Source organism: Ambystoma mexicanum, chromosome 11 (assembly GCF_040938575.1).
Source record: "Ambystoma mexicanum isolate Mex_15411 chromosome 11, UKY_AmexF1_1, whole genome shotgun sequence".
Taxonomy (NCBI): Eukaryota; Metazoa; Chordata; class Amphibia; order Caudata; family Ambystomatidae; genus Ambystoma; species Ambystoma mexicanum.
Window position 1 is genome coordinate 1,200,661,532 of NC_090934.1, and position 26,551 is coordinate 1,200,688,082.

The window sequence follows — 26,551 nt, forward strand, 5'->3', positions numbered from 1 at the left end:
AGTGATTGCTAGGGGAGGTGTAAATACTTTTCTGATTGTGTTTTGAACTTGCTTTGACTTATAGTGCTGTGTGTGTGTTAAATAAATAATTATATACTTTTGATACAAAGCTCTGGTCAGTGTTTGCTTGTTCCACTGTGTTTTTGGCCCTATTGTGTATACTCTATATACTGCCTTACTCTTCTTGAGAGAAGTCTGACTGCTCAGCCACAGCTACCAGGTAAATCTGGGTGGTACAGACTGCTACCAATTGGGTTTACTGCTTACTCCTGTAGTCTTAATCTTTTTGCAGTGTTCCCTAAGGGAACTGCACAGGATTCTGCCTAGCATATGTTTAATGCATTTATAAGTGTGAGGGACAGATTGCTTATATTGGATTGTTTTCCTTTAGTTTTATTTGGATAAGTAGGGAAATCCTCTTTAGGTTAGGGAGAGCGAGGCGTTTATCACTCTTATAAATTAATAAAATGGCTACTTGTGAAGATTCTTTACCAAGTTGTCCGCCTCACATTTCTGACCCCCTCAAATTTTCCTGGGAAAGGATATTTTAACAACAATATGGCCAAAGGACAGGCAAATAGCTTGTGGCACGACCATCTTAGAGTGCTAGCCACTCTTCATAGCCATTTGCAGTAATGCAAAAGTGCACAAGAAATAAATGCCTGCTTCCACTAGCCCATCCTGGACACATTGTACTTGCAACCCAAAAGTTACAAAAGAGAGTTAAGGATACACAGTATCTTAACCACACTTCACTATAGGGTGATATGTGCAGTTGTAAAAAAAATACAAAAAATCCATAAAGAGAGACATAGGTCCTCATCAGGGGTTGGGTGAAGCGGCAAAAAATGCAGCAGTAACGCTATTACTGCTGCATTGGAACTCCTCCCAATCCAGAGCTTGGGTGTTAATCTCCAGCTTTCAGTCCATTTTCAGCGCTATATCGCCAGCGGTAATAGTGCCGAAAAGCCCCATAGAGTCCTTTAGACTCTAAATAAATGGGGAATTACAGTGCAACCGCAACTCGGGATCCGGCACAAATTTCGACCGACGAGTTGCGGTAACCCTAATAGCGTTGGCGGTATCCCAGCACAATTACCACCGGGATGACGCCAAGGCCCTGATGAGGCCCATAGTCTCTCAGCATTGATATTCTTTTGGACAGACCCCCCTCCCCATATAAATGACCACAAAGCAAGAGATACAAAGCAGAAGGCTTTACTTACCTCCAAAGAATTCACGTAAGGCATCCAAACAAAGCATAAAGAAAGGGTGTCCCATAGATGTCTGTGGGAGAAAAGAAACAAACAAAATATTTCCTAACACAAAGCTTGTGTTTGTCTCTCTTGTTCCTCAGACTTTTCAGACTCCACAACATCAGACTGCAGACCAATAGGCTTTGGATTGAATCTGAACTCTGCTATTTACTAACAGTTCCTGCCGCAGCCAGCCACACCACGGCTGCGGCTTCAGTATCTGGGACATAAGTAGACTACAAATTTGGATGACAGAAGTAAGCCTATTCTTCGAGGCCACTCTGCATTTAAATCACTGGCATTTACTACATATTTAACCATGAAAAGACATTTTGCCGAAATAGTTTTACTCATGGACAGCAATTAAGTGAAGGGAAAATGATGGATAACCAACATGCGTAAATTACTCTGCACTGGGTAAAGCACTGCACAACAAGCACACCTGTAGCACCAACCAAAAACAAATTCTCAATAGCTAAGGCAGCAGGGGCAGGAGTCGACAAAATACAAAAAAACTTTTATTTGCAGGCTTATGTTTTCCAGAAGAAAAAAACCTAGTTTAATTTCTGCCAGGACCGTTTGATAAAACATAGGTTGACTCAACAGTTCCATGAATGGGCAGGTGAAAGGTTTTGTTACACACATCATCATACACTTCAAAGAATGATTACACATTAAATCACGCCCTGGGTGACCTTTATAGAGGGCATAATAAAATGATAGCAGGAAGGATATGGCTCTAATAAATACTGCTCATTTTTATGACAATGCATTTATACCAGACTTAGCCACGCCAGTAATGCGGCAGATATTATAGGGAACACATTTTTGGCAACTCTGGTATATGGGATCATATCTAGGACTGCACTTACGTTTGGGAAAAGTAGAATAGCTACAATGAGCATTTTCAGTAGAATAACGGTTCTTTCATGTGGCTCGTGACCATGTTTATTCACGAAATTCTGTTTGAATATATATCACAGGTTTACATCTGTGACAGCACATCTGTCCCTCATTTTAAAAATAGGTGCAGCAAAGTTGCCCATCAGTTGCACAGATATTACTGACATGCACCTTAGAAGGCTCACAGATGTTAAATGTCACCGTCCTGTATACAATAAAGATTGGTGCATGTTCGAGAAGAATAACATATTATAAATCCACGACCCCCACACCGCTACGCCTCTGCCAACACATGCACTGCTTCCAGCTGAAGGGGGAGCCTGGTAAGGAGAGGGTGACAATGGGATTGCAAGTCACTGGCAGCCTGATTTTATCAAAATGGAGATTGAAATGGAAGAATTTGCTTTAATAAACAATCAAATAACAATCCTGATACTTATGTGCAATCTTGTTGCAGCAGGGTCATTCAAATGTAACACATTCACATTTACTCACTAGATCCTTTTAGTATTAGCCTTCAGTACACATCTTTTGTTGCTCTGTGGAATTGTTGAGGCCAAATCTCAATATCATGCTATCCTGGGCTTCGGCTTACAGTAAAACACTACACCCACTGCCATCTTGTCCTCAGCTCTCCATCTTGCCCTCTTTCGGAGCCTTGCCCTTGCAGGTTTTCTCTTTAGATGTGGGTGTGGACAAATACTCCAGTTCGTAACAACCACTGGTCTCGGCTACCTTCACCACAGAATCGCCACGGTCTTCCAGGTCTTTGCTCTTCTTGTGCTCGATGATCTGCTGCATCTGTTCTCCAGCATAGTCCGGTTTAACTGTCAAAGGACCAGTAGGCACATTGATCCCCAGTATATCAGACACCATGTAGGGCCGGAGCCAGCCAACCAGGGGGGTGCTGCCAGGAGTGTAGTGGGTTATTTTATGGTAGAAAAGGAGTCCATCCACCTGAAGAAGATGCAGACAGCACAAATTAGGGACTGCTACACAGTATCATGTTAATGTTTTTCGTGGGGTGTTAAGACTCAGGGGTGTAACAGCAACAGAAAACTTAACTTAATGACCACTCACGCTAACCTAAGTGCTATTTGGAAATGGTACTGTGAACAAAAACGGTAAAAGCTAATGCGAAGCAAGTGTTAAGACACTGGGATCCAAACAGGAAGTCAATGATAGAGGTATGGTTAGAAGAAAGAGGGAAATACGTCATGAGTTACTATGAACTAAAAGAGGGCGACAAGAGACAAAGTTCCAAAAATAGGAGGTCTGTACATAAGAGAATTATTGAGGACTTGTGGATCCTTTTGCTTACATCGGAGACTATAAGTACACACAAATGTCTACAGAGTGTTGTGCCATCTCATCTCACATATAATGAGAAAATCAATAACTTATTACAGTTAATTTGTGATGGAACAATACCACCTGGCAGTTACACTAGCCACCAACGATCATCCATCGCTGATCAACTGGAAAAAGGAAAGTTTTTTCAAGACTAGCCAAAGCTTGGCTTGGCTTCCAACTCATACACTAGGGAAATCAGGGACTTCAGCTCCAGAGCTACAGAGAGGGAAAAATTAAATCGAAAGTGGCGGTACTCCGTAAAAAAAGGCCCAGCTCCCTTCCAGCCCACATGACCCAGGTCACACAAGAGGCGTACCAGGATGTGTGTCAGAACCAGTCTAGCCCCAGAGGCAGGGTTAGGGATCTCAGAGGGCCACAGTCTCTATCCATTCTACCTGTGCATGGCTGCAACTGTCAAACACTGCATGTTATCAACCCATACTACCATACCCTGTTCTGTGCAGTGTTATTTTTCCTTTCTTCAAGGACTACAGAGCCCAGAAGTCCTTGCGGTGGACGAGAGACTGCGCTGCAGACCGGCCACTATGAAGCTCCAGACCACGCGCACTTTGGAATTGACTGGGTTTCTGGCTGGATGCCATTGCAGACCAACATTTGAGAAGGGTACAGGACTTAAGAGGTGCTTTAAAGCCTTGCACCTGTATGACAACCCCGGGCAAAGAACAGGGTAACGAGTGGCCTCGAGAACCATGTGGCTGCAGGGCCAAATGGGAGGGGGAGGAGTTGTATAAAGAGGAAATAGGAAACTGGACATTGTGGGTTAATTGGGTGAGGTCAAAGGAGGACTAAGTGGACCGAGAGGAGGAAGGACAGTGCAGCAGAATGTGGAGGATGGTTCTAGAGAGTGTGTGCAAGGTAAGACTTCTGTTGATGAGAGAAAGTGGTACTTGGGTGTGAGAGTGGGTGCATGGTGCAGACGATGACAGATTAACTGGAAGTTTAGTGGAGTAAGTGAGGGTGAGAAAGGTGATTAAGAGTGAAAGGACTGTGAAAGAAGGCAGAGTGGAGTATTGTGAGGAGAGGTGAGAGTAGTAGAGGGGAGAGTAGTAGAGAGTGAGGGAGAGAAGCGGTAGATGGAAGAAATGGCAAGGGACAAGGAGAGGGGGGAGAGAAAGAGGAGGGTGGGAAAAAGAAAACAGAGTAACTTCGGTATGTAACTATTACTTGGATGTCTCTAAGAGTTAACCGTAATTACACACCAGCCCATAATCTCATAAATATTACTTGCTGCTCAGCTTACACTAGTTTGTGAGCGTTTGAATTGACTTAATGTAAAAAGTCCTTACTTATCATCTAGGTTGGCCCCACAGAACCCTGCCACACGACTCTTTCTGAAAATTCTTCCCAACATGCAAGTTCAGTGTCCGTTTGGAGAGGGTAGATATTAGAGAGAGAAGCATGTCTTCTACTACAGCAGAGGATCTCCATTCCCCATGATGCCCCTCCACTCCCCTCATCTCTGACAGCATCAGACAGTGTTCTGGGACGCCAAGAGGCAGTTATGAAAACCAATGTTGCTTAAACTGATTCTTCCCTTTTCTCGTCAGCCATGTTTGAAAAATATTATTAAGCAGAAAGGGAAACTAGGAAAAAACAAAAATGGAATCTTGAAGAACGCTTAATTTTGGTAATGAATAGACGAATAATTAGTAGGCAACCAAGGACATTGTACTTCATCAACAGAAAGGTGGCAAATAATATGCATGAGGACAACAAAAGAAATGACCCCAACTAATAGTTTTGGTGATTGTGGAACTTCTGTTTGTCAAAGTGTTAAACCAACAAGGACAAAAAGCGACAAAAACAAATGTTTCTGATATTAAATCAGCCGAACTTAAGCAGGAAAATTAAAGCTTTAAGATTAAACACAGAACCAAACAGAATTTTTAAATGACCACCGAGGCACCCCCAAATAAAGTTCCGGAAAAAAATACTGAAGAAATAATTTGTCCTCCGACAATTACCGTACATAAGGAACTTGTTACTTTTGGCAGATGGGGCGAATTCATCTGAGGGGGGACGGGGACAGGGAGAAAGTAGTTAAGGTGTTGGACAAAGGTTGTGCAGTAAAGGCAGGCTGAGGTTGCACAGCCTCTCTACACAGGCACCTTGATTTATTCAGTGAGCTGCTCTCTGAAGGAGCAGACTGGGTTCACTGCATCTGGTTCAATTTGTGTACCCAAAAGGAGTCTGGAAAATAAAGCGTTTATTTTTTGCATTAAAATACAGAGATGCTGAGATCATTCCTCACCTCGAATGGGAACTCCATAGCTAGCACATCATAGAGGCTCTCAGGTGAACATGCAAAACTCTGTAGCCCCACAAACCTGAACTGTAGGAAGGAAAGAGAAGAAAGGTCAGGAATAACGATATGCAAGTGAAAAATCCCCTTCTCCACTTATATGAGGCCATGGCATACCTCACACCTGCTCAATTATAATCTGTGTAAAAGAGACATCCCACACCATAGGACATATCTGTGGCTCATATTCCACAGCACCTTTACCTATGTGACCTGTGGTCCTGTAAACCCTTTGGAGAAGGGATGATTTGCCTCCACCCCTGTGCCTGTATGCTATGTGCTACTTTAAGCTGGCTAAGCAGGGACATGCCACACATCGTCTTTGCCTGTAGCATTGGAGCTACTGGGAACTAAAACAGGGAAATTGGCTCCCCTTGAACTCCTATGCCTATAACAATGGGGCACTGGGTGCTCCCTTTGTGCCATTACAACCTGTGGTACGGTAAGCATACATGATCATTGAACTTCTAAAAACATAGCTATTGAATGAAGTGTGGGGCAAAAAGTAATCCATTTCCCACGTGCCTGTAGGACATATGTTATTCTCTATGTACAGTGTACATGGATAAAATAGACACGATAGCTACTTCTATATTACGATTGAAGCCTGTCGGAAGTAGACTATGCACCAAGCTTTGGAGCAGCACTAGTGTGTACTACTTTGCGCCGGATTTGAGGTCAGGTCAAACGAGTACTTGACGTTGGTCTTTAGGGGCACTTTACCTAGTGTGATGAAACACTGGTCAATTTGGCAAATCCCTCAGTATTTCTGAAAATGATACAGAAATCCTTCTAAATGTAATTGGTTTCAGTCTCCACTGCAGCCCCAAGAATGGAAATGGCCTTACCGGGTTACGGCGGGTTATTACATCTAGTTCTTCCGCTTCCTGTAGTTTAGACTGAATCCAGAAGAAGCGGAAATCCGTCTGAAAGAGAGTAGCCTGGTTTAGTCAATCACCCTCAACTAGAATCCACAAGCTAAATCTCAAAGTACTTGATACAACCAGGTAAAGCCACCAAACACAGAGAAAGCTAGCTACATTAATTGCTACCCAATACGTTTAAGCATTACACATTACAAACATGACTACATTCACAGTCCTAGTATGACTAGTGCTTAATGTGGCGTTAAGCCCCATTACAAGGGCTGGAACAGGGTGTAACGGCAGCCCAAGTTAACGACCCGAGCAAAGCGAGGGCCAGTAACAAGGGTTCTTGGTCGTTACACCCCCACCCCCCATTCCAGCACTTGGAACGGGGGCTTAAGGCCATGAGGACCCCGGGCTAACAAAGCAGTAACCCAATGTGCTTTAAAAAAAATAAAAATAAAGATTTGACTTCGTTCAACGGGACGTGCGCGTGTCCCGTTGTACGAAGGAAAATCCTTTACAAAGATGGCTGCCATGGAAAGGTAAGGTGGGGCTCTGTAAGTAGCCCCTCTACCCTTTCCATGACTGCCTGCAGAAGGCAAGGGGAAGGAACGGATGCGGTGGCAGAGAAATAAGTAGGGGGTCGCTGAGAAAAAAAATAAGGGAACGGTGACCATATATCAACAAATGAGAACTAGGCATACATGAGTGGCACAAAGATCAAATGGATACAGGGAGGCCTATTAGATACATGTTCTATAAGTGCAAAACCGTCCTATTCATACGATTTTCAAAACTCCGTTCTTTAGTGTCCTTCCACAGTGTTTAGTGTCAAATCCCCCCACCCCAGCCACCTAAACAAGTGTGTAGTACACCTTCACCCCACACTCACTCAGTAGATACCACATCCTCACCATCCAAAGGAAGCATGCTTCAGTGAAAGCACTCGACATCCCAGGGCTGAAACCAATGGACCATCGTCATAAGCCAATCAGTAACAAACACACCACAAGATCAGATGATTCCGTGTGAAACAACCTTAATCATCTGTGGTCGCCTACAATGCATGGAAAACACTAGAGAGGCATTAACAGAGTTGCACTTTTAGGCCTACAATAAGGGTCAAACTGATACCTCACTCAACCAACCATCCATTCCGAAATAACCTTCTGTAAAACACTCCCTGCCCTGTAACCCTACTAGTGGACAGCAAACATACTGACAATACAGCACACAGGAACCACAACTGTCAATACTGACTATGCAGCAGTAGATTCATCTCCAGCTGGGACGCCCCAAAGCATAATCTGGAGGGCTCACAAAGCAACATCAGGCCCAAGAGCAAAATCATGCACACATTCTGTGTGGCCAAGTCACCCAGACGAGACCTCACAACCGGCAGGTAGAAAACCTTGCCCAACAATGCACCCTGTGAAAATAGCAAGGACAAGGGAACATGGGCAGGGCAGTCCACACAATATAAGCAGAGCACAAGTCAGTGAACAGGCCCTGCAAAACCATAAAATCCCCACAACCCCACAGGGTCCAGGTTAACACAAGTGTTGGGGCAGAATTCCATTTTGGAGGTTCAGCTGTCCCATTTTATTGGATCCTAGACTTTTATTTTTTATTTTTAATACTTTATTTTTAGGGGGGCGTGGCCTGAGCATACGGAATAGAGCGGTCTCGTCTAGACGGAGCTCCCGTCATGATCTTGCTGCAGATCTTTTACTACAGATAAATGAGAATATACCCCAAGCCAAAAGCACCCGCAGATGTGCGAAATGATTCCGCAGACCCCTGCAACAACAGCGAACAAAATCGGAGCTGTGGGATAGAGGAAAATGCAGGTGTTCTGGTGCCCCGGGGACCCCAAGATGGCGACCGCTTCCACGACCTAGCGGTGAGAGAGAGGAGGGGCTGGAACAGGCACAGAGTTTTCTCCCACCTGAGACAGCTAGAGACAGTCGCTGCAGCCCCTGCCAGTGTTGCCAACCTACCTAGCGACTTTCTCGCTATATTTAGCGAGAAAGTACGCCCCCCTAGCGACTTTCATTAAAAAGCGGCTAGCGAGAAATCTAGCTACTTTTTTCAATTGGTTTGGAGACTTGCTCATTTATGCAAGTTTCCAAACCAATTGAAAAAAGTGTGGTCATTCGCCCGTTTTCTAACGGGAGTAATGCAAAAACACACTCTTAACTTAAAAGGGAGGTGTTAAAAGGGGAGGGGGCCACAGTAAAAGCCATAAATCGCAGGGGGAAAGAGGAGGTAATTATGTAAATTAGACAGTGACGTCATCTAGCTACTTCTGGCGACTTCTAGGGGAGCCAATAGCTACTTTCTTCACTGAGGAGTTGGCAACACTGGCCCCTGCAGCCCCTCCTCGGAGAGCGGTAGGCTCGCACACAGACGGACTCTGCTGAAGCGCCACCTGGGAGGGTGGATGGGCGCCTACTACGAGATCCCCAACTACAGCGGGCCAGGAAGATTGGACGCGCCGCCTATAAGTGATCTGAAAGGAGCGGAGCGGGCGGTGTGCTGCCGGGGGGACGCGAACACTGCAGATACACCTGGCTGGAGTGGAACAAGTACCGCACTGAGACCACGGCTGTGACCCCCGCCAAGCAGCAGATTAAGATAGCATCACAACAGACGACGGCCCCGGGGTGTAGGAGCAGCGGGCCGGCCAAGTGCTGGAAGCTATAGCGGCGTTGCAAGCCTTTATAGACACTAAAATTGGAGAAGTGAAGTCGGATATTCAGCTAATGCGACAGAACATCCGTAACCTGGCGGAGAGAGTGGCTACTACGGAGACAGGACTAAAGGAAACAACAGAGACCATGGAAGATTTGAAATTAAGAGTGCAGGAACTTGAGAAACAAACTGTGACACTAGAAGCAAGGTCAGAAGATACAGAGAGCCGGGCCCGACGCAATAATGTGCGCTCGCTTGGAATCCCGGAGGGGATGGAAGGTCCAAATCCTACAGAATTTGTGGAAACCCTATTAGTGCAGGAGATAGGCGCTGGTAAGCTCTCACAGGGATTCGTGGTTGAGAGGGCCCATAGATCCTTACAAAAAAGACTTCTGCCAGGGTCATATCCTCACCCAATGATAGCAAAGATCCGGAACTTTCGGGACAGAGAAATTATACTAAAATTCTCTCGTGAAGGCAGAGAGATTAGCCAGGATCATTCCAAAATAGCTATATACCTAGATACACGCCGGCAGCCCAGAGGGCGAGGAATTCTTTTGTTCCGATTAAGGCCAGGCTCAGACAGTTGAACCTTCAATACATGTTGATGTACCCATCCCGGCTGAAGGTAATATATAAGTGAAGGGCTGTTTTTTTGGAAACTCCAGCTGCGGCCAACATGTGGCTGGAGCACAACAACTTGGCGGGAGGGGAGGGGACTGTCACATGAGTTGCACCCGGTCCTGTGGAAGAGATAGAAACTGGGGTGCATGATGGTTCTCCCACAAATTGATGTTTGTGGTGATTCGACATATGTTTCATGTATACTGTAGACGTGTTGAGCAATTAAGTTGACGGGAGGACCATTGGACCGCCTGACCAGGGCTCACCGGTCTAACCCACAAAGTGATAAGTATCAGCCTGTTGCCGGCGCAACACAACCCGCACACAATGACTGGATGGGCCATAGCGGTGCGGAGGAATGTTACGGCAGCTGGGTGTAGTTGTTTAGTTATGTTTGTTGTTCAAAAGGTTATGCACACTTCACATGAAATGGCAGAAGGGGAGAAAGACATGCGTTACTTACCGTAATAGCATTTCTGATGATTGAATCTGCTTAGATTCACATGCTGTGCATATGGGCCGACATCCAGTGGTAACCGCGGAGTATTGCTTCTGGTCTTTCGGGGACGTCGGCATAGGCGTGTCTGTAACACTATCCCTATCGTGACGTGTAGTGTACCCAAAATCCCTCACGCGCCGAGGTCCCTCCGGTTGTATTTTTTCTGCCATGAGGGAGCCCAAGGCTATAGTGAGTTAGTACATAAAGAGAAAAAGTAGTAAGATGTCCATGTTCCTTCCAACCCGAGCGGGGAGGTAGGTAGGGCGCAGATAAGCAGATACAATCATCAGAAATGCTATTACGGTAAGTAATGGATGTCTTCTGATGCTTGTTAATCTGCTTAGAATCACATACTGTGCATAGCCTAGCGAGCAGTACCCAGAGTTGGAGGTGGATAGTGAGAAGGAATAGCAGAGAAAAGATGTCCTAGTACTGCTTGTCCCACCAGAGAATCAGACCTAGAATGAGTGTCTAGGCAATAGTGTTTTGTAAAGGTGTGTACAGAAGTCCAGGTTGCCGCTTTGCAAATGGACTCAAGAGGAACATTTGCAATGAATGCTATGGATGCCCCAGTGCCTTGAGTAGAATGTGCTCTAGGCTTGAAGGGCAGTTCTCTCTTAGCCAGAGAGAAACATAGTGCAATACATTTAACAATCCACCTTGAGATAGTTGATTTAGAGACAGGATCCCTTTCTCTACCAGCTGCCACTGAAACGAAAAATTGGTTTGTTTTCCTCAGTGGTTTAGTTCTTTCCAGGTAGAACATGACTGCCCTGCACACATCTATTGTGTGTACGCTTCTTTCGGCCATGCTAGTGGGATTCTGGAAAAAGGTAGGTAGTTCAATCAATTGGTGCACATGGAACTTCGAGATGAATTTAGTCGCAAATCTGGGGTGAGTGCGCAAACTACCTTATCCCTGTGGACTGTAACAAAAGGGTCTAGAACAGAAAGTGCCTGTAGTTCGCCAAACCTTTTAATAGAAGTGATAGCCACCAGGAAGGCCTCTTATAAGTCAGGTCTTTTAGACTTGCTTTATGCATTGGCTCAAAGGGAGATCCCATGAGCCTAGTCAAAACCATATTTAGATCCCATCCAGGAGCTGGGTGAGAAATGGGAGGATAAATCCTCTTAACCCCTTCCATAAAGGCCTTAATCACGGGTATGTTCCACAACACCTTTTGTTGTGATGTGGTGTAGGCTGAAAAGAGCAGTCAGATGAACCTTTAGGGAATTGAAGACCAACCCAGTGTCTAACAGATGGGTTAGGTACAGCACAATGTGTGTGGGTGAGCAATCGATGGGATTGACGCCCTTGGAATGACACCGGATGACAAAACGTTTTCATTTGCTGGCATAGCAATAACGTGTGTTAGGTTTTCTAGCTTCCCAGAGTATGTCCATGCACCTATGAGGGAGCTGTAGGTGTGCAAACTCTATGACCACAGGAGCCAAGCTCCTACATTCAGAGTTTGTGGGCATGGGTGTAGGGTCTCCCCCCTGTCCTGAGACAACATGTATGTGCAAGGTAGTTTTACTGGTGGGGAGAGGGACATTTCCATTAGATGAGCGAACTAGGGATTGTGGGCCCACATGGGGGCCACCAGTATCATGGTAACTGGTTCCTGGTGCATCTTGTGCACTAACTTGTTGAGAAGGGGAGTCGGGGGGAAAAGCATAGACAAATTTCCCTCACCATGTTATCCAGAGACTGTTCCCCCTTGGAGCAGATCTTGGGGTACCTGGTGGCATAATCTTGGAATTGGGCGTTCTACTGAGTTGCGAACAGGTCGATCTATGGGAAGCCACATTCTGCAAAGACGTTGGACATGATGTCTATTCGTGCAGACGCCATTCGTATTCTATGGGCAGAGGAAAATCTCTGCTGAGCACGTCTGCCAGCAGATTGAGTCCCCTGGAACATGTTGGGACAACAGAAACATCCTGTGTCTGAGAGCCCATATCCAAATGTTTTAGGACAGCTTGGATAGCTCTGGAGAGTGAGTGCCCCCCTGTTTGTTCCGGTAATACATGGCTGTAGTGCTGTCTGTTAGAATCAGCACTGTCTTCACTTGTAGTTGCATCTGAAAGGCCTTTAATGCCTTGAACACTGCTAATAGCTCCAGTAAATGTATATGGTTGGACGCTACTTGTGGGGACCACACTCCATGTGCTGTTTGCTGAAGCAGGTGAGCCCCCGCCCCCTGAGAGAGGAGTCTGTCGTGAGAATAGCTTCCACTGCAGGGAGGAGGCTGGGGGGGGTGAAGGTTTTCCCCCTTCAAGAGGTTTTCTCTTGACCACCACTGCAGAGAGAGAACGAGGGCTCCCGAGACAACTACCAGATCTTCCCATTGTCCGCTGGCCTGACACCACTGGCTGTTGAGCCACTCTTGCATGGGACGCATGCGCAGCCGCGAGTGGGGAACCAAGTATATGCACAACACCATCATTCCTAGCAAACGCATGGCTTTGCGCACCGTCACCTCCCGACTGGCTACATATTGAGGGATCTGAAAAAGCATGTTCTGAACCCTCTCGTTGGAGGGGAAGACGAGGCCGTCTTTAGTCCGGATTAGAACTCCCAGAAATTGTTTTATTTGACTGGGGACTAAACTGGATTTTTTCTCGTTGATAGAGAAACCCAGACTGAACAGAAGGTCTACGGTTTTTTGGGTGCTAAAAAAACCTGTGTCGTACGAGTCCCCTGTTATGAGTCAGTCGTCGAGGTGAGGGTAAACCGGGATGGATAACCTGCGCAGGTGTGCTGCAGCTACTGCCGGGACCTTCGTAAACACCCTTGGCGCTGAGGCGATGCCGAAGGGGAGTACCTTGAATTGGTAATGCCTGTTCTCTATCATGAACCTTAGATATTTCCTGTGCGCTGGCAATATTGAAATATGAAAGTATGCATCTTTCATGTCCAATGTTGCCATGTAGTCCCCCTGTTTCAACAGTGGGATCACCTCCTGTAGCGTTACCATGAAAAACTTTTGAGGTTTTATGAACTTGTTCGCTGGGCCCAGGTCTAGAACAGGGCGCATGGTGAGGTCCTTTTTGGGTACAAGGAAGTACACTGAATAAATACCCTTGTTTACCGGAAGAATAGGGACGACTTCTATGGCGTCCTTTCCCAGCAGCGCTTCCACCTCTTGATTCATGATGTCCAGATGGTCCGGTGAAAGGCGCCGTGAGCGCGATGGTCTGAATTGTGGAGGTCGGGCGAATTCCACGCAGTACCCGCGGGCGACTGTCTTTATGACCCACTGGTCTGAAGTTATCCTCTCCCATGCCGTGAGGAAAGATGTTAAGCGCCCCCGACCGGGGTGACATGGGAGGGGACCTGGATCTGATGGTCATTTCTGACTGGAGGCTGCGGCTCCTCTAGGATTGGGGCCTCTACCTCTGGCTTTGCCACGCCACTGACCCCTTGGTGGGTAGTATGCAGGGCTTCCTGATGTTTGTCCAGCATTAACGTTTCCTGTGCCATAGTTGTTCTAACTTGCACTGGACTGCCCTTGAAAGGTCAGCCGAGAATTATTTCCTCTCGGGGGGGAGGTCTTTGAGTAATTTGTTGCAGGGTCTTAAGAGTCTCATGCTCTTTTTTGGGTGTTTCAAGGGCCTCATCGACCGCCTTTCCGAAGAGGATAGCTTCTTCAATTGGTTTATTGATGAGAGAGGCCTGTGTTTCGAAGCCAAGCGTGCCTTTTAAGTATGGTTCCTTGGGCCAGAGACCTGCCTGCTGTTTCAGCCGTGTCCAGAGTGTACTTTATTATATTCTGGTTCACTTGCCTGCCTTCGGCCACAATAGTGAGAATCTTGGACCGGATGGGCTCTGGGACCTCTTGGAGACCTTCCTGTACTAGGTTCCACTGAGCGTCAGCATAACTCGCCAGTAGCGTAGTGTTAGTCGCTATGCGCGTGGTATATGCGGTGGCCGAGGTAACCCGTTTACCTAGGGCATATCATCTCTTGGATTCTCTATATGGAGGCGCCTCCCCTGTAGCAAGGGGTACTCCTGCCCATTTCCGGGTGGTAGTTACTACCAGGGAATCGGGGGTGGCGTGCCCTTTAATGTACTGAGGGTCTGAAGGAGCTGGCCGAAATAACTTTTCTACTCTTGGGTTCACTGCCCGGGTTTGAGCTGGTGACACCAGGGAGGGAGCCAGTCTTCTCTTAATAGAATTAAGGAGGGGAATGGCCTGGCTAGAGGGTGGTTTCTCCTTAAGAAGATCTTCTACAAAGTCCTGCTCAGGCACTGCCTCTTGAGTAGAGATTTGAAAATGCTCAGCTGCCTTCTTTAACATGGTATTGAAGGCCATTTGGTCGTCTACAGGTGAGGCCTGGAGAGCCGGGGTGGACGGAGGCGAATCCAGGCACAATCACAATACATCAGTGTCCTGATCTTGTTGGGGGAGCGTCCATGGGTCTGTCCCCACTTGCTGGGTTTCTTCCCAATTGTCTGTGGCATTCGCCTGGCCCTCATTGTAATTCTGTAGGAAGGAAGGTTCTTCCTCTTCACTGTAAATGTCCTGATAAGTATCCATCTGGACGATGTCTTCATGATGGAAGGGGACAGAGGGTTGATCTTCTTGGAAATGTGAAGCAGGTTGAATATTAGGTTCTCCACGAGATCTTATCGAGGAAGGATGTTCAGAAAAATTGATAATTTTTTCAAGACAGTCCATACACCCTTCAAATTTCTCCCCTGTCCATTTAGAGGACCCAGAAGGGCCTACGGGTGGAAAAGCATCGTCTTCCGCCTTTTGGTGCTGAAAATTGTCTCTCAGGGTGTTGGAAAGAGGCTCGCGACGGTCCTCATAGGTATCGTGAGAATCGGGGCACCATGGCGTATCTAAAGATTTGTCCGCGGCCTACCCCATGTTTTTCAGCGGAACAGGAATAAGCCCAACCGTAGAAGAAATTCTTGCGATACTGTGTTCGAAAACCACCCGAATCGGTCTATCGGTAGACTTACCGCCTACCGCAGCGTTAGAGAGCCTAGCGGTAGGTTTTTCGCCTTCAGGCCTATTCGTGATTTTTGGGCCTACCAATGCTTTCGGGACCGTTGTAGCGTCGGATTTCCGCGCTTCGTCGTGTAAACCTGATTTAGGGGTAGCGCCCTATTTTGTTTTGGAATGCCCAGTCGCAAGACGCTGCTGCGGATGCGGTGAAGGCTGTTGATCTGAACGATCAGAGGAATCCGCCGAAATTTTCGCCGGCCCTGCTGGCGCTTTGACCTTTTTCGACATACCCGTCAAAAAAGGTGTAGGGGTTGTGTGTTTAATGTAATGCGCTTGTACGCCCTTGTTGACGGTTTTGTCCCTGAAGCGAGACCAGAGTCAGGCCTAAAAGGGTCAGGGATGGCCGTGGCGGACCTAGAAGTGTCAGTCTCGAGGTCCATTATATCTGCAACTGATGTTTGGTCATCAGAGGTGACCCCGTCACTTTCGGCGGGTGTGGCGGTCAGGGAAAGTGGTTCCGCCCGCTACATACCGTACGCGGCCCACCGCTTTACACAGCGCTCCTTAAGGGTCTTAGGCCGAAGGAGTTTACAAGCCGCACACCGCTTCTCGTCGTGATCTAAGGGGAGACAGGAGTTGCACGTCCTGTGTTCGTCCTTCCACGGGTATCGCCCATACACTTAGGGCAGAACCTAAAAGGAGTCCTTTACATAGCAAAAGGGAAAGATGACCAGACCTAGAGGGGAAAGAGGAAAGACATAAGGGAAATATGGCCACCCCGACCCCACTATCCCTACTGTAAAGGACGGCCAGAAGGCCCGGCCACGTGGATGCTTCAGCCGCCGGATCTTAGGCACCGAAATCCACCGCCGTAGATAAGTCCCCAGCAGTCTTCGTCGAAGTTGTTCTTGGTGTCGAAATGACTTAAGGGAGAATAACCGACAAGTCTGTTTAGGATAAACAATGTCTCTTATGTAAGAGCTCCGCTATAGGGCGACCCTTTATCTGGGTGGAAAAAAACAATCTGAGGGACCTCGGCGCGTAAGGGATTTTGGGTACACTACACATCACGACAGGGATAGTGTTACAGACACGCCTATGCCGACGTCCCCTTTCAGTCCCCGAAAGACAAGATGCAATACTCCGTGTTACCAATGGATATCGGACCATATGCACAGCATGTGATTCTAAGCAGATTAACACGCATCAGAAAGTTAATTATTGAAAACGATCAGCGTAAGGTGGCTTGGTTTGCAGGGGAGGGGAGAGAGATGGTTGAGTGCTAAGTTGGGGGACTGCAGAGGGATGGAGAGTGGCAGGTATTTGAAATTAAGAGGCTACATTGAGCAGACCGAAATATGTATAGTAAACTCCTACTTCCCCAATCATGGGATCCCAGCGCACCTCGGCGCGGTGTACGCTAAAATAGCCCCATACCGAGAATGTTTTTTCATTTGGGGTCTGTTGTGCCAAAGAGTCATGTGGCGGCAGCCTCAGGACCACTGAACAAGACAATAGAGAACCTAGACTTAGCTGATGTATGGAGAGAACTGCACCCCATGGATCAAGCCTATTCTTATTATTCCCCGTCCCCACGGTTTACACACCAGAATAGATTATGTTTTTATAGGCAAGTACCATCTGTCACAAATTGAGTCGGCCCAATACCTAGGAAGGTCGATCTCGGATCACTCCCCACTCCTCCTGGATTGGAAGATGCAGGGACCCAGACCTCCCATCCCACAATTGCGCATGCCCCTAGAGGCGCTCACAGACCGGGCATTTAGAGAAAGTCTCAAGAATAAGTTGGATGAATACATAGAACGGAATGTGGGTAGCTTCCAAACCTGGAGCATAGTGTGGGAGGCGTTGAAGGTAGTGGTAAGGGGAGAGGTTATTGCTAGCGCAGGAGGTATTAGGAAAACATTGAGAACAGATCTGGAACGGTGGGAGGAGGAGATCCAGCAAATGGAGGCTAACACCCAGGGAATAAGGGAGGAGGAACTGAAATTTGCTGATACTTGGCGCAGCTGCCAGGAAGCCTGCGGAAGATTGTCGAAATTTGATTATGTTGCAAAAACCACCATGGCACATGCGGAAGGAGATAGACCAGGTCGACTGTTGTTGTGGCTATGCAGGTAAGAGCATCGAGACATTTAACGACGGTACTTAAAGATGCCACTAGCACAACGCATGGATCACAATAGGCGATTAATGACATTTTTATGGAATACTATTCCCGCCTGTACGGCCATGACACGGAGGTTTCCCATGAGATATACTGGGTACATTGGAATAAATAGGACTACCCAAGATACGCAGTGCACAATGTGAGATGCTGGAAAGAGAAATATCTGCAGAAGACGTGAGTGAGGCAATTAAATCACTGGCCACTAGCAAGATCCCCGGCAAAGACTGATTTGCGCCGGAGTTCTATAAAACGTATGCATCGGCCCTGATCCCGGTCCTACACCAGGTGTTCAAGGAAGCATATGAGAAAGGGACATTACCAGAGAGCATGAGGGAAACACTAGTGATCCCAATCCCCAAGCCAGGAAAAGCCACGGATGAGTGCAACTCGTACAGCCCACTGGCAATGCTAAACTATGATGTCAAGATATTAACTACCATCCTGACAGGGCGACTATCGAAGGTTGTAGGAGAAATAGTCCATAAAGACCTGAATGGTTTCATACCAGGTCGAAAACTTGAGGAGACTACAGCATATTATGGCACAGACAGCTGACTTGCAGGCACGCTATACAATAATTTCTTTAGACACCATAATTAGACACCATAAAGGAGTTTGATGCAATATACTGGGAATGGCTACTGGCAGTGCTTGCGGAATTTGGGTTTGGTGAGTACTTTATTTGATGGGTAAAGATACTGTACACCTCACCAGTGGCAAAGGTTAAGCCGAGGAGGGTAGTATCACTGTGTTGGGATATTCAGAGAGGAACGAGACAAGGTTGCCCGCCATCACCCATGTTGTACGTGCTGGGACTGGAACTGTAGGCTATCTACTATAGAAAGCAGTTCTTAAAGGCGGGAATATGAGTTGGAGGAGCCAGCCACCTGATTTCAATATATGCGGACGACGTACTACTGTACATGAGGGACCTGCATCTCAATGTGCCGGTAGTACCAGAGGTGCTGGATAATTATACAAGGGTGTCAGGAATCTGCTTTAGCAAAGAGAAATCTTGCATTTTTCCACTGGCAGAACTGAGAGGAAAGAGTGTAGAAGACCTTCTGGATGTGGGACTACAGTGGCAGCTAGAAACATTTAAATCCCTGGGAGTGAATATTAGACACACACCGGAGTTGATGCACTAGAGCAATACTGCTACTGTGGTGAGATGTATATGGAAATCCATGAAGTTCTGGTCTAAACTGCCACTATCAATGATGGGCAGAGCGGCCGTCACCAAAATGATTATTTTACTGTGGTTTCTATACTACTTTCTTAATGTGCACTGTTACATCAGGGCCTCATTCTTCCGACTACTAGAGGTGCTAATGCGGGAGTTCATGTGGGGCACTGCACAGCAAAAACTATCACTAGCCACACTGACTCTCCCATATAGGGAGGGAGGGATACAGTTGCCGGACTTGGAGAAGTACTATCTGGCTGCATAACTTAGCTTTGTGGCCAGATGGCTCTCAGATAAGATCACGTCGGAGACTGCAATGTTACGACAGTTAGTGGCTCCAGCACAGTTAAAAGAAATATTATGGGTACCACTGAACTGCCTGGGAAGTGCCCCCATGATAGTAACACTGGGAAGGCAAATGTGGAACAGAGTCAGGGTGCTGATGCAGCTTGGGCAACCCTACTCGCCAGAGATTCCGATAGCTGCTGTTTGCAAGACCGACATGGATTTAGCAGCGGTGAGGCACTGGGAAAGCTGGGGCATCTACACCTGGGGAGACGTGCATGATGAAGGGGTGTTCAGAGGGTTTGAATCACTGAGGGCCAATGAGAGATTGCTGGGGGGGGGGGAGGGAGGGGTCAGTTCCTGTGGTACCAGGATAGACAGGTGGCTCAGAGATGGGACAAATGTCCGGAGGAACCGGTAGCGGCCCCCTTGCTGACCTTATGTATAGCCTAAGTGGGGCTAGTACCTCTCCATATATATATATAATCTGCTCATGGTCCCTTTCTTCTTTATGTTAGAGGAGGAGGGGGGTGGTATTTTCAAATTACGCAGATGACACCCAATGCGTAGTACCTCTAACAGGTTCCCACGAACAGGACAAACTTGAAGTTAATAGAATCTTTAGCTTAATTGAGAATTGGATGCTGGATAATTATCTTGCACTTACAGGAGGAAGAAAGAGCTAATGATCGTAGGTAGTTCACATGCTTTGAAAGCTCTAAATCACGCCTACAGTGCATTTAAGCTAGGGGACTATATCATAAATCCACTTCCAAAAACTTAAATACTGGGAGTTACTCTTGATCAGACTCTTAATATGAGAGCTCATGTTACCTCGGTTGTGTCTTCTGCGGTCTATTATGTCAAACTATTGTCACATCTGAGACCACATATTTCACAAAAAAGTGCAGAAACTATCGCAAGATCGATTATAGGAGCTAAGATGGATTACTGTTGTAGCCTATTACTGGGTACCTGTATCCGGGACCTAAAGAGACTGCAGGTTGTACAGAATTGGGGCTTTCGAGGGGCGAACACTTATCAGAGGCCAGGCAATCACTTCATTGGCTTCCAATTGTATCAAGAATTAAGTTCAGAACTTTTGTTATAACTTTTAAGTGCAGAATGCAACTGATGCCACCTTATCTTCAGTGCCACATTAAGGATAAAACTGACACTAGATCCTTGAGGTCTGGGTCACAAAATCTGTTGGAGCAACTTAGACCCAGGACTTCCAAAGCAGAGAATGGTGCATTCGCTTTTAAAGAACCTAGTTTGTGGAACCAATTTCCAGGTTATTTGCGCAACCACAAATTATTAGCAAATTTTAAGAAAGATTTGAAAACCTTACTTTTCACCTGATATAGCTCTAGTCTGCAGTACCACAGAAGGCACGCGCCATCTGCGGCCTATATCGCTTAGCTTTAACTTTGTCCTCAGATGCTCCATGTTTTTTTGGGAGTTTCTATTTTGCCTGTTTGTTTCCCGTTTGCGCCTTCATGCCTGCGGGTCATTATAAATGCCATGTGATGTAATGTAAAGTAAAGTGACGGCTGTAGGCCAGTGTCCAGAATATACAGTCATTTAGCGGATAGACCTAACCCCAAGAGTGTGTTCTTGAAGACCAGGTGGGAGACCGATCTGAGAGGAGGTATAAATGAGAAGGAATGGGAGAGAGCACTGATGTACCCAGGTGAGGCGTCTAGAAACGCTAGATTTCGATTGATTCAACTTAATGTTTTATATCGTATGGTTGGCCAAGTTTAACAATACTGCATGCCCCAGGTGCCCTTGGTGCAACGCGGAAGTGGCGGGGCTAATACACATGTTCTGGGAATGTGGGCGGGTGCAAGGGTTCTGGGGGCGAATAGAAAAAGCTTGCAGAAAGGCTGGAGTAATACGATGCAAGTGGACGCCAGGGGAATGCTTACAGGCATATACCCCAGACTGAGTCAAATCAAACAGGTGGTTAAATTTATGGACATAGTATGCATTCTGGCCAAAAGAACTATTGCTATGGCATGGAAGGTTGCTGGGGGCCCACAGTATGCGCAATGGCACAAAGTGTTGGAACATTGGACTGAGGTAGAGACCCAAATATGGGGGGAAGCGGTGTCCAGGTCTGAGGAAATTGTGAATGCTGCATATGACGCTTGGAAAACTTTGACATGGGACATATTTCACATGTCTGATGACAGGCCTCCTTGAATTCACACACGACCCATATAAAGAGCTTATCAAGAACTACAGACACCTGGACAGGAACTGTGCTCCCCCGATAACTGCCCCCCACTTGAGAGCGAAAGGCAGTAGCCCACCCTACCCTATGCAACAGAGTCAAGAAGAAACTGGTTGTAACCCACTGACCAGCATGTGAAGACGGTTCTTGTTTGTTAATGTGTTATTAGGTTATTGTAAATGATTCAATATGGAAAGCAGTGGCAATATGCGATTGGTTGTAACACAGTATTTGTTTTATAAATGCCAATAAAAACAGTTTAAAATACTTGATTTTTGTATTTTCAACATGATGTCCGGTTCTACCCCATCCCTCTGTATCCCCTCAAGAATCATCTGTTACAAGCATTGCATTCGATACTCAGTCTCAAGCTATTGAGGATTTGGTTGACTGCCTCCGCTGCTTAACTTTTTTTCAGTCTGACCGTCAACAAATTGTGGATACAAGGGCCCCACACTTCCGGGGGGGAGCGTGTATGCAGGGGTAGAGGCTTGACGAACGCTGTTTCCATGTCGTGGTAGTAGGCCACATCCTGGAGCCATAACTGTGCGCTAGGTGGGAGGCCTCTTCCCCATGTTATAGCTACTCTCTGGTGTGCCAGGACCAATGGTAGTCCTCCTAACCGCCTCACGGCAAGTTGCAGGGTTTTGGTACACCCCAGTAGCACAGAAAGTGGACTCAGTTCTACTTGTTCCCCTATAATCAGTGAGGTCTTGGATATCACCTCTGACCAGAATTGGCTGACTATCGGGCATTCCCATGCAAGGTGAAGGAAGTTCGCTGGAGCGTAATTGCATCGAGTGCATACCTCTGAAATGGATTGGCGGTGTTTGTGTATATAGTCTGGCTGGAGTGTGGTACACCTGGTGGAGGAAGTTAAAGTGTATGAGCTTGTACCTAGAGTTAAGAGAGACCTTCTGAGTTTGCCTCAATATATAGTGCCAGTCATCATCAGCAATGGGGTTGCCCAGGGACGTTTCTCACCTTTTCCTCGGGATCGCCATCTCACCTGTCTCGTCCACTAATAGGTCTCTATAGATCTGAGAGATTAGCCGGCCATCTCTCTGTGTCTAAATTACCCTGTGCAGTAGTTGCCATATTGGTGGCCGTGCTGGGAACGAGGGGAAGAGGATCTTAAGGGTGTGGTGCAGCCGAAAGTACCCAAATATATAGAGGACTGACTCAGCCCCCCTTTCCTTGCTTGCTGGGTCGTGAGTAACACACCATCTACAAACAGGTCACTCAGAGTTTCTATTCGTAATTTGTCTGCCAATTGTGAATATATCCGGCGACAGGTTATAGGTATACGGGAATGTATTTTGCTGGTAGGAGGGGCGAATATCGACTGGAAATGCCGCATTTCGCTGCCATCTTTTTCCATATTCCGTACGTGATCAGGACTACATTTAAAGTGTGCGGTCTAACTCAGAGCTCCCCTACGATCACTGCTCTTAGTAGGTTGGCTGTCATCAGAGCTTGCTCAATTTGGACATGCGGGCGAACAAACTGGGTGGTTTACCAGTGTCCCAGGGATTAAGTCTGCGCTGCCCAGTAGTAAAGTTTCAAGTCCGGCTGGGCTAGGCCTCCCTTTGACTTTGGTTTTATACGCGTTGTGTAGGCAACTCTCGCTGGTTTACCCAAGATAAGACCCCTCAAGTGCCGAAAAAATCCTCCCGACAAGAGCGGAGCAACATTAATGAACAGATAGAGGAGTTTGGGCAATATAATCATTTTAACGCTGGAGATGCACCCTAGGAGCATAAGTGGGAGGTTTTGCCACTGTTATTTTCCCCCGGAGCGTTTCAATGGCTCTTGTAATTGTCCCAATATAATTCCTTGTGATTTCTGGAAAGCAACACCCCTAGTTACCTGATCCCAGAGTTCTCCCACCTGAGGTCGAACTCATCTCAAAATGCCCTAGTTCCCTCTGTAAGAGGGAACACCACTGACTTGTTATGGTCGATTTTGAGGCCGGAGAATACCTAAAACCTGAGAACCTCTCTGATCACTGGGTTTAGATTGATTTCTGGACTGCTAATGAAGAGAGCCTCATCATCGGCATAAAGCGATATAATGCGATTGTGTGGTCCCAGGCTAAGTCCTATCCCAATTTGCCATTCTGTTAGACCTGCAGCAAGCGGTTCCATCGCAAGAATGAATAATAGTGCTGACAAAGGGCAGCCCTGTCTAATCCCCCTTTTCATTTCAAATTGCGTTGACCGCGCTCTTCCTATTGTGATTTTGGCAGAGGGGTTCATGTAAAGCAGAGGGACCAGTTTGATTTAATAGGCCTCGAGCCCCAATTTCCACAGTACTGTGAAAAGATATGGCCATTCGACTGAGTCCAGGGCCTTTTCTGCATCTAACCGCAATTACTTCGATTGAGGGATTTAGGCCTTCGAGGATTACGAAGAAGCGATGAATGCCAAACGATGTGTTTCGTCCGGGTATGAAGCCCACCTGATCTGCCAGTACTATCCCAGGCATCTGTAGGAGCAGCCATCTAGCTAGGATTTTGGCAAATGTTTTATTATCAACGTTTATTATGGAGATAGGCCTGTAGGAGGCGCAATCTTCGGGGGATTTCCCAGAATTATGCAGTAATATCACGTTAGCTTCGCGCATCGTGGGGTGCAATATTCCCTTGTCAAGAGCCTCTTTGTATATAAAGGAGTGGTGCCAGAGTGGGAACTAGCGCCTTATAAAATTCTCCTGTTAGACCGTCAGGGCCAGTTGATTTGGATCCTGGAAGTTCCTTGATCGCCTCCAATATTTCGCCGAGGGTGAGTGGTTTTTATTAAGGGATTCTCGTAGGTTCCCTTCCACCGAGTATAATTCTGTTTTTTCGAGGTAATCACGCAGGGCTTCGGAGTCTCTCAGGCATTTAGAACTGTACGCGCAGAATACCTCCGCTATGTCTTCTTCGGAGTGGACTATATTCCCTTGTGGATTCAATATACTTTCCACGAAGGGCGGGTGTCTATCCGCTGCTATTAGTCGTGCCAGGAGAGCTCCTGGCCTTTACCATATTGTCGCACTTGGTGTCCATGTGCCAAGAATCGGATTTCACGATCTGCGCTCGTCCTAAACTTATCGAGCTCCTCCCAAAGACAGGCCAGTGTTTGTGGTTCTTGTTTCCCTAAGTATTCACCCTCTAGTTCTTTAATTCGGGTTTCCCCTTCAGCTAGTTTTCTTCTAATGACCCGCAGGATGCCATTTTCTTTGGACATACAGACCTCTCTGGCATAACACGAGAGTTTCCCATAAGACCCCGCTAGAGAAGACTGATCCTCTGTTGTACGCAAGGAAGGACTGAATTTCTTCCCACAACTCTTGAGCGAATACCGGATCTTGGAGTGCCCCTGACCTGAACCTCCAGGAGTGATCCCCCTTGCCTCCTGACCTGAACCTCCAGGAGTGATCCCCCTTGCCTCCAGACTCAGAGGTGCATTCTAATGTCACTGGGGAGTGATCAGAAAGTGTTCTGGGCAGAATGTGACTGTCCCGCCAGTGGAATCCCCCTTCCCGGGACACTAGCAGGTAGTCTAATCTAGAGCTTGAGCCATGGGCCCCTGAATGGTATGTGAAGTCTCAGACTTTCGGGTGGCGGAGTCGCTATGCGTCCATTAGTTATATGCAGTACAGATCTCCTGAATCTGAAGGCCTGCTCTCGTCATCCCACTTGAGGTAGCTCTTGACCTTTCCAACAGGGGATCCAGGGCAGTATTCAGATCTCCTCCCCAGATGATTGTGGCTGTGCGAAACCCAGCCAGTTGTGTCATGACCCAGTTGAATGCATTAGTGCGGTCTACATTTGGGCCGTATGACTTTACCAGGACGACCGTCGTCCCATCAAGCACACTGTGTACCAGTAGTACTCTCCCAGCCTCATCTCTGGCCACCGATATGAGCCGGAACTGTACTACCCTAGCTATCAGAATTGCTACTCCCCTAGCATAGGATGAGTAAGAAGAAAAGTATCTGTGACACCCACAGAGTACCCCTCACAACCCCCTCAGAAGCAGGAGTGAGATGAGTTTCCTGTATCAGTGCCACATCGATGTGGTGCCTCCTAAGGTATTGGGATACTCAAATCTTTGCCGGGTTGTTCCCTCCTCTATTGCTCCAGGTTGCTACCTTGACCTCCATCAGAACCTGTTATATCTAGGCAATGAGGCTCGAGATTTCTTAGTCATTGCCTTCTTAGTATGAAGCCTGCCTGCTTCATCGGGTGTGCCAGTGGAGTGGGCTGCCGAGAACCGGTTGCCCAACAGCCAGAACTTCTTCTAAACTCCCACCAACTGTCCCTTCTGCCCGCCCAACACAGGCAACCCCTAACCAGCCCGTTAGCGTATCCCTCCCCCTTGACCCATTTCCCAAGAACATTGCAGAGCTTGGGTGCTAGTGCCCGACCAAGTCCGCAGACTCCCCTAGAATGTATATGCGTCTGGGCTATAGGAGTTGTGCAGTAGTGGTGTGGAAATACCCTTGGTGTTATGCAACAAGGTTTTCCCTAATGCTGTGGGGCCGACACCGTCAGCCCCGGTCCATCGTATCATGTTCCTACCTGCGGGGCCATGGGACGTTTCGGGGCAGTCGCCTGCCTATCTCGTCTAAGAAAGAGCTTGAGCCTCTGGCTAGGTGAAGAACTGCGTTTTCCCTGCATGCTGAATCCGGAGTTCGCTGGGAACAACATGGAGTAGGGGATGTTGCTGTCCCTCAGATGCCTCTTTACCCCGGTGAAATATCGGCGGGATGCCTGTACTGCCGCTGAAAATTCCAGGAACGCTTGAATTTTGACGCCATCATATTGGAGTTCCCCTTTTTCCCGGGCTAATCGAAGGACCGTGTCCTGGTCTCTGTAATTGAGGAGATGAGCAATGATAGGGCGGGGGGCCGCACCCAGTAGCGGGCGGGTTGCTGGCACTCGATGGGCTCACTCCACCACGAACAATGGGGACAGCGCGGTCTCCCTAAACAGATCCTTGCCCAGGGTTTCTACACATTCTTCCATCTTGGGGAGGCCCTGCCGCTTTCAGATTCCGGCCAACCGAATGTTATTATGGCGCACCCTTCCCTCCAGGGCCTCGTTTTTCGATGACACTGATTTGACCTGGGTTTTCGAGCGCAGACACTCTGGCAGCAAGGGAGGTGTTCCCCTATTCTAT

At 47.3% G+C, this 26,551-nt stretch overlaps 1 protein-coding gene across 1 annotated transcript in view; it reads right to left on the minus strand.

Annotated features, from left to right (window-relative positions):
• Positions 1 to 1,752: 1,752 nt before the first annotated feature.
• Positions 1,753 to 26,551, minus strand: part of SNUPN (snurportin 1) — a 402,681-nt gene continuing 377,882 nt past the window's right edge. The window contains exons 7-9 of the mRNA XM_069624560.1: positions 6,684 to 6,761; positions 5,785 to 5,865; positions 1,753 to 3,116 (exon numbers count right to left, since the gene is read on the minus strand). Of these exons, the coding sequence (XP_069480661.1) occupies positions 2,787 to 3,116; positions 5,785 to 5,865; positions 6,684 to 6,761 (489 nt within the window). The 3' untranslated portion in view covers positions 1,753 to 2,786. The remainder of the gene's footprint in view (positions 3,117 to 5,784; positions 5,866 to 6,683; positions 6,762 to 26,551) is intronic.